Genomic DNA, 9,440 nt, shown 5'->3' with positions numbered 1-9,440 from the left:
TTTTTTTAGATCAACAGTTGGTAAATAAATAATTTGTGTAAAAGTGAATAAATAGAACATTTGTGCAATAAATTTAAAAGTCACTGGCAAAGCCTATCTTGTCACAATTTCTCAACTATCCTATTGTAGCATGAAAGTCTTATATGCAATACATAAACCAATGGGTACAGTTATATTCCAATACAACTTTATTTACAAAAACAGGCAGTGGACTGGATTTGGCCTATAGGCTGTAGTTTGCAAACTCCTACTTTAGATCATTAATGTTGAGAGAAATTCTTCTTCCAGCCACGATGAGTAATCATTATCCTTCCACTTTAAATGACTAAAAATGCAATAGAATATATGAAACAGTAGTTTTCAGACACTGGGCAATGGATAGCGTAGCATAATAATCCTTGAGAAAAGGGAAATAAGTACCATGAGCCCTACGATTGCTCCAACCTACTGTGTAGAGAGAGGTTTTAGGTTACAGTACAAGGAAGAGGAGGAAACCCAAACAGAATAGTGATGTCAGAGAATTAGTCAGATATTGGAGTTCAGAGATGTAGCTAGATATTGCAAGGCAAAATATTGGAGAGCACGGGAGAGAAGAAGAAGAGAGAGAGGGCAGGGGAAGAGATCTATAGACGGGGTTGCTAGAGTCAGTAGCTGATTTGTGATCTGTAAATTACCTGAGACTGGGAAAGAATACCCTCTCCCCCAAAGAAGCAAGCCAACTATTCCCAGGGCTGACACAGAGCTGGAAATGTTTCATTTTCCACCACTCCAAAGTGCAAAAACTTCCTCCTATGAGGGACATTGAGGGGTCTCCTTACAAGGATATTCTCTTGGCAGTGGGATGACGTTGTCCTAGACTGTACAGTCTACTCCATTTATTCTAACAAAACTTAAGAGCCAGCACCAGTGGAACCAGACAGATTCCATGTAGCCTAACTATGTCCTAAAGCAAATCTCAACCATATACCAAGGACTTAACAAATCTAATACCCAGTAAAATAAAACTTACAATGTTCAGAATTTAATCAAAAGCTAGTACACATGCAAAAAAGTAGGAAAATAGAACCTATAAGCAGTAGCAAAAATAATCAAGAACCCAGACCTAGAAATGACACCAATGATAGAATTAGCAGACAAGGAGGTTAAAGCATATTATAAATATACCCCATAAGCTCAGTACGGTAGAAGAAAAGGTGAAATGATAAAGAAAGAAATGAAAGATGTGAAAAGGGAACAAATTGAACTTACAGAAGATGAAAAATATAATACCTAATGTGATAACTATATTGGATAGGATTAACATTAGACAAAACATTGCAGAAGAAAATGTCAACTTGAAGACATAGCATCAGTGGCCTGTGTGATAATTTGAATGGTCAGACATGTTTATTTTAGAGTCCCAGACAAAGATAAAAAATATTGAAAAAATAAGATTTAAAACTTTTCCAGCCCTGGCCGGTTTGGCTCAGTGGTTAGAGCATCGGCCTACGGTCTGGAGAGACCGGGTTCGGTTCCCGCTAAGGGCATGTACCTCAGTTGCAGTTTGTCCCCGGCCCTGGTTGGTTGTGCGGGTGGCAGCCACTCGATGTGTCTCTTTCACGTCGATGTTTCTCTCTCTCTCTCTCTCTCCCTCCCACTCTATCTGTACAAAAAAATGGAAAAATGTCCTCGGGTGAGGATAAAACTTTTCCAAATTTGATGAAAATTATAAAACCATGGATTCAAGAAATTCCTAGAAGGTACAAGAAGAAAATCACATGAAGGCCTGTTATAATCAAATCACTGAAAAATAAGGGTAGAAAATCCTAAAAGCAGTCAGAGAAAAAGATACATATGCACAGAGGAATAAAATGAAAAATGACATCAGTCTTCCCTTCAGAAATAATGTAAGCCAGTGGAGTGACATCTTTACAGTACTGAAAGAAAAAATGTGTCAACTTAGAATTCTATACCCAGTGAAATTGTATTTCAAAAATGAAGGCAAAATACTTTTTGAGATAATCAATAGCCAAGAGAATTCATTGCCAACAGATCTGAAAGACAAGAAATATTAAAGGAACTGGAAATAAAGTACAGTATTGAAATATCCTTACACTGTATGTGGAATATAATATTATTTGAAAGTAAACTGTAATATGCTAAATAAAGATATATATTTTAACCCTAGAGAAACTACTGTAAAAATAAAGCAATATAGCTAATAAATCAATAATGGAAATAAAGTGCAATAATGTAAAAAATCAATCCAAAAGAACATATGGGTAATTAGAAAACAAATAGCAAAATAGGTAAATGTAAACCAATCCATCTTGATAATTACATTCAATGTAAATAGTCTAACAACTTCAATACAAAGCAAAGATTTTCAGATTGGAGAAAAAAGCAAGATCCATCTATGTGCCATATATAAGAAACTCACTTTCAATATAAAAGACATCTATAGGTTAAAAGTAAAAGGATACACCCTGGCCAGTTTTGCTCAGTGGTTAGAGCATCAGCCTGAAAAGGGTTGAGGGTTCATTATCATGGGTTTGATTCCTGGTCAAGGGCTCCTACTTGGGCTTCAGGTTCAATCCCATGTGTCCCCCCATCCCCCCGGTCCTGGTCATGCAGGAGGCAACCAATCAATGTGCAGTAAGGCCCTCACATCCACGTTGGTATTTCTCTCTCTCTCTCTCTCTCTCTCCCCCCCACCCTTCCCACTCTACCTTAAAAAAAATCAATGGGAAAATATCCTTGGGTGAGGATTAACAAAAAAAGAAAAAGTGAAAGGATGTGACAAGATATACCATTCAAACACTGATCAAAAGAAAGCATAAGTATACAATACAAGTTGACTTCAGACTAAGGAATATTACCAGAGATGAAGACAGACATTTAAAATAAAGGGGTCAATTCATTAAGAGGAAATAATAATCCTAAGTGTGATGTACCTAATAAGAGTTTTAAAATACATGATGCAAAACCTGATCGAAGTAAAAAGGGAAATGGGCAAACCCAAAATTATACCTGGTGATTTCAAAGCTTCTCTCTTAGTAGTTGATAGAACAAATAGGCAGAAATCCAGAAAGAATATAGAAAATTTCAACATCTGTCAACCAACTTGACCTAGTTAATATTTATAAAATAGTTCAATCCACAAAAACAATATAATTCTTTTGAATTTACATGAAACAGTAACCAAGATAAATCATATTCTGAGCCATAAAATGTCTCAATAAATTTAAACTGTATTATTTGACACAACAGATTCAAATGAGAAAACAATAACAAAAATATATCTGGAAATTAACACAATTTTACATTATCATTGCAAATTGGATAAAAATGATGTGTAAGTCCTACCTAGATTAGAGATTATTTTTATTTATCCTTATAGTGTTTTCCTTAAGCTCTACATTAAAGGTTTATAGATCTATGTTAAGACCAGGTCAAAATTCTATTGCCCAAAAAGAGTAAGTAGAGTGTTATTGTAACAAGTATTATTCTGTTGTATATTTTAAAATAGGCCTTTTCAGAAGAAGGGAGGGAGGGAAGGAGAGTGGGAGAGAGAGCGAGCAAGAGAAATTTCAAAAATATTACTGGAGTTGCTGTCACAATAAAACTATCCAGACATAAAGAGATCATATCCTTCCAGAAGCCCAGAACAACTCAACTTATCCTCAAAGAGCCACAAGAAGAGAAAAATGATTGTTTTTATCTTTATTGTCGAGAGTATTACAGATGTTCCCCATTTTCCCCCTATTGCCCCCTTCCATTCCACCCAAGCCTTCACCACACTGTTGTCTGTGTCCATGGGCTATGCATATATGCATATAAATTCTTTGGTTAATTTCTGCCTGTGCTCCTGCCCCCCTCCCTCTGAGATCCATCAGTCTGTGCCGTTTCTATGCCTCTGGATCTATTTTGTTTGTCAGTTTATTTTATTCATTAAATTCCACATATAAGTGAGATCATGTGATATTTGTCTTTCTTTTTTACAGCTGCATAGTATTCCATTGTGTAAATGTACCACAGATTTTTTTACTAACTTACCTACTGATGGGTACTTGGGCTGTTTCTAGATCTTAGCTATTGTAAATAACACTGCTATGAACATAGGGGTGCATATATTTATTCTTCCTGATTGATGTTTCAGGCTTATGATCTATTCCAAGAATCACTGGATCAAATGGCAGTTCCATTTTTAATTTTTTGAGGAAACTCAATACTGTTTTTTATAGTGACTATACCAGTCTTCATTTCCACCAGCAGTGTGCTAGAGTACCTTTTCTCCACATTTTTACTAGCACTTGTTTGATGATTTGTTGATGTCAGCCATTCTGGCAGGTGTGAGGTGATTCATGTCTTTTATCTGTAAAACTATATTACTGTAACTGTCTATAAATCCCCAGGAATAATGTGACTGATTTAGTCATTTGTTAAGTGTAAGTGAACTAATATGCATTAGTTATGTATTAGTTTAAGCAGCATAGTAGATTTTATAACCTTTTTTTCTGCTGGGCCTTTAAAGTATTTTATAAGCTTAGAGATTAAAAAACTGAGACAGAAAGAAATTAACTTGCACAAAGTAACACAATTGGTAAATAACAGAGAGAATACTCCAATCCAGATCTTTGTAACACCAATACCCAAATTCCATAATTTAGATGACTAAAGAGATTTCCTTATTTTTCTCTATTTATTCCTTAAACAGTTTAGCTTCTCTAGTAGCCTATAGAAAAGAACAGAGCCCTTAAGTCTGAATGAACTTATAAAGGTACTGGTTCTCTGGTGGTGTGAAAACATGAATGAGGTGTTTAGATGTTTGTCAGCCTGACCCATGCCATTGTCCCAAGTAGAGGAACACAATATGCAGGTGTCTAACCAGTAACTCTGATAGAATTATTAGGTAATTTCTTATCAAGTAAAAAGTTTAAAAACTTCTCAAAAAGGATATGCTTTACAGAACAATATCCAGTGCAAAGCACGTATGGCTTAGATGTTAAGTTTAAAGTCATGGGCACATGAAATAACCTACCTTTGAACAGAGTTATCACTCTTTCAGTTAGTTGTGAAGTTTTCTTTTCTTTCCAACTCCCATTCCTTGACATGATCTAAATGTCTGTTTACCTTATTACTTTATATAAGAGATTTCTGTAGTTTGACTCTAATGGATCTCTGAAAGTTCAAATTCCACAATACCCAAAGTGTTAGAATAGAAACCTTTTGATGAATGCAATTGAACTTTTGTACAAGAAAAGATTCCTCCATGGACCATGCTGGCTCAGTGTATTTCGACTTACTAATACCAGACTAAGTGACAAGAATATCGAGCTGAGCTTATAGATAATGAGACTGTACATGTTTTCAGAGTGTCTCTTTTCACCCACCAGTCGCCTGCAGAGAAATGGTCAAAGATAAGATGTTACGTGTTGTATTACTTCATGGTAGAGCACAGTGATTCACTACAAGTCAACACATGCATATTAAGCTCCTACTATAGTTGCATAGATAGTAACAAAGATGACTGTTTATTCCACAGTCTTAAGAGGTTTAAATGTTGGAAGGCTCTAAGACAAGTAAATTTATTGCTATATAAGACAGAACAAGGAAGATATCTTAAAGGAGATACAAAGGGGTAAATATTGTATCTTATTGTCAGGAGATATAGGCCCTAAAGGAGAATTAGTCCTTAGTCCTTAGACAGACAGGTACTATGTGTGAAGGAGGCAACAGGTGATGTTTCAGAGAGAGAAAGCATTATCAATGAACACAGTGCTATTTGTATTAAGGAAATAGTGAGTCATTAACTTTATCTGTATTTCAGGTTGGGGTGGTGAATCTTTTTTCTGCCAAGGGCCATTTGGATATTTATAACATCATTCGTGGGCCATACAAAATTATCAACTTAAAAATTGATCTGCTATATTTGGTCAGGCTAATTTGGTGAGACGTGTGATGTTAGATGGTATTGATTTAAGATTCCAGGGCCAGATGTTTCCACCCCTAAGTATTTAAAGCAATAATGGGAGATAAGATTGGAAAGGTACATTAGGGAATTTACAATATGTAACTGAGTATTTGTAATTCAAAAGACATTATCGATGTAAAGATAGCCAGATTGATTTGCCATAGTTATTGGTACCCTAGGGAATATAGACTAATCCCCAATGTCTTCTCACACATAATTCTATCATTTATAATGGTTACATAGCATTTTATTATATGTATTTGCCAACAGTTATTTAACTATTCCCCTATTGTTGCACCTATAGACTGTCTCTAATGTTCTGCAATTGCAATAATTTTTTTCTTTTTTAAATTTTTTATTTTACTTTATTTTTTTATTCCTCACCTGAGGATATTTTTCTATTTATGATCAGATAGAGTGGGAGGGAGGGAGGGAGGGAGGGAGGGAGGGAGGGAGAGGGAGGGAGGGAGGGACAGAGAAAAACATCAATGTGATAGAGTAACATCAACTGGTTGCCTGCTGCACAGCCCGACCAGGGCCGAGGACTAACTGCAACTGAGGTACATGCCCTTGACCAGAATTGAACCCAGGACTCATTGGTCCATGGGCCAATGCTGAGCCAAACCAGCCAGGGCCAACTGCAGTAACTTTTAATGACCTTCTTTTGCTCACTTTTTTCTATCTTTCACATTACTTCCATAGACTACAATCATATATATTAAGCTGCTTGAATAAGATGTAGAACAATTTAAGATTGCTGGAACATATTTCAAGATTAATTTGCTCAAGCATTTGTCTACATTTTTAGTTCTACTTGAGGTTTTAAATTTGGTGGTCTATGTGGATTCTAATTTTTGTGTCCAAGTGTCATATAGATGCTGCTAAGCCTCTGATAAATATCACTCTGTTAAAAACTACCCCATAAAATACATTACTCTCAGTAAAAGAAGTTCAGAAAGTTTAACTGAATATTTAGAAAGCAAGCATATTGTGTTGAGTGAAACTTTGTATGTAATAAATAATGAGAGTAATAGAAGGTCTTACTGTATGACTAGTCTGTAATTGTCTCAAGGAAAGCATACAATGAAACAAGTTCTTTTAGTTACTTCCTCAAACAGCCAACACAATGGGGAAAGTGGAGAAAATATCCCATGAACACTATGAATAGGAAACCAAAAAGCTTAAGGTGCAAACTTAGAGAAATGACAGCTTTAGCAAACAAAACCAAGAAAACACCTTCCAAAACAATTTGAGATGCATGAAAGGCAAACATTCACTAGAGTTGGAGCTTCACTAAATCTGCAGAGAGATAAGAGGCATATTTGACCTTCACCATGATTAACAAGCACTTCTTTGAAACTGTGTTGGTGCTGCTGACCTCTTCTCCCTAGAACAGAAACTGGTTCTCTTCCAATGAAGAAGAATGAACAGAGAAAGTTTAAAACTCTTGAATAAATTACAGCCCTCGTCAATTCAGCAGTATCTACCACACAGGAAAAACTTGCTGCTTCCCCAGAAGGCTGTCAATCCTCACCAGTACGAGAAAGGATGTGCACTGACCATTCTTCATGAGATGCTTCAGCAGATCTTCAGCCTCTTTGGGGCAAATATTTCTCTGGATGGTTGAAAGGAAAGTTATATGGAGAAGTTGATCATTGAACTTCATCAACAGCTAGAATTGCTAGAAACACTCATGGGACTGCAAGCAGATCAGAAAAGTGGTAGCGTAGTTAGTGGGAACCTTAGGTTACAGGTTAAAATGTACTTCCGAAGGATCCATGATTACCTGGAAAACCAGGAATACAACAGCTGTGCCTCAACCATTGTCCGAGTGGAAATCAACCGGTGTCTATTCTTTGTGTTCCCACTCACAGGAAAGCTGAGCAAATAAGAAATGGACCCTTGAACCATGTGGAGCAAGAGGCAGCTGCAGGCTTTGAAAGCATAAGGTAGGTGGTAGGATGGGAGGGCTTCTCCAGACATCATTAGTTCTTTTTGTCATGAAATGGTAGCATAGTTTGGGTTTTATGTGTATACATATATATTTATCTGTACCTTAAGATTATGGATATTGCTCATTGTTTTTATCTTGTATTGTCACTTTATATTTTCTATCCATCTTAAATTTTTATGAGTTGAAGTAAATTCATTAATATTTCATAATTGGTTCTTCAAATGGGTATATTTTTATAAAAGTTGGCTGGGTAAATACAATGAAATATGTTGCCACTGTAATCTTATTTTTCTAGACATAGAACATTATTCCAGTGATTTTCTTATTTGCCAGAAATGGATAGAAACAATGATAAATACTAGGAATAATTTACATAACAAGATTTGAAAATATCATTGCACACTGAAGATTTGTTATAGGCGACACAGCAGAAATATAACCAAAATATATAAACAAAAAGGTTCCAGAGAAAAAAAACACAAAAAGAGGTTCAACCTCACTCATAATAATGAAAATACAAATTAAAAGCAAATAACATGACATTTATAACCTATCAGGTAAGTAAAAACCCAAAGTTTGATTTAAAAAATAATGATAACAACATTCTTGCAGAGACTTTGGGGAGGGATGCTCTTAAAATTTTCCAGAGCACTGGAAATTGGTATGATCACTGTGGAGGCATTTGAGATTATCTGTAAAAATTACAGATGCATGTAGTCTGTGATCCAGCAATTCTAGGTATGGAAAAGTATCTTATAAAAATACTTGCACATGTGTGAAATGACTTACATATAATATTCATTGCAGCATTATTTATCATATCAAAATACATGAAATTACCCAGATTCTTCTAATTAAAGACTGGTAAGTTGCAGTCAAAGGAAAACTAGTCAGCTGGAGTAAAGTATGAGAGTTGCTCTTTCTGTAAAAAGTAAAAGATTAAAAAAATAGGCAAGATGCAGAAGTGTGTATAAAATGCTATATTTAAGATTACAATGTAAAATAAAGTTTATATTTGACCTTACTTGTGTATGAATAAATAAAGAATATATATGCCCTGGCTGGTTTGGCTCAGTGGTTAGAATGTCGATCTGAGGTCCAGAGAGACCTGGGTTCGGTTCCCGTAAGGGCATGTACCTTGGATGTAGTATGTCTCCAGCCCTGGTTGGGTCATGCGGGTGGCAGCCACTCAATGTGTCCCTTTCACGTTGATGTTTGTCTCTCTCTCTTCCTCTCTCTCCCTCCACTCTAGCTGATCAAAAAATGGAAAAATGTCCTCGGGTGAAGATAAAAATAAATAAATAAATAATAAATACGCACACACACCAAAAAAAAAACCCAAAAAGAATATATAAGAAATGAATTACAATGATTACTTGTACTTGTACTCATTGGTCCACGGGCCAATGCTGAGCCAAACCGGATGGTGAGGAGGGGAGACTAAGAGAGGAAGACAGGGTGGAAGATGTTTTACAGAATGTTTCTATAATTATGTGAATTTTACCAACCAAAGTAATAAATTGAAATGTATCT

At 35.7% G+C, this 9,440-nt stretch overlaps 1 protein-coding gene across 1 annotated transcript; it reads left to right on the top strand.

Moving 5' to 3' along the window:
- Positions 1 to 7,287: 7,287 nt before the first annotated feature.
- On the top strand, positions 7,288 to 7,906 carry IFNE (interferon epsilon). The gene is given in 3 exon segments (XM_036260369.1): positions 7,288 to 7,327; positions 7,330 to 7,841; positions 7,844 to 7,906. Coding segments are annotated over 3 exon segments (615 nt in total).
- Positions 7,907 to 9,440: the final 1,534 nt, after the last annotated feature.

Source organism: Molossus molossus, unplaced genomic scaffold, assembly GCF_014108415.1.
Source record: "Molossus molossus isolate mMolMol1 unplaced genomic scaffold, mMolMol1.p scaffold_m16_p_14, whole genome shotgun sequence".
In the NCBI taxonomy this organism is placed as follows: domain Eukaryota; kingdom Metazoa; phylum Chordata; class Mammalia; order Chiroptera; family Molossidae; genus Molossus; species Molossus molossus.
The sequence above is the reverse complement of the archived record's forward strand: the minus strand, read 5'-3'. Positions and strand labels throughout refer to the sequence as shown.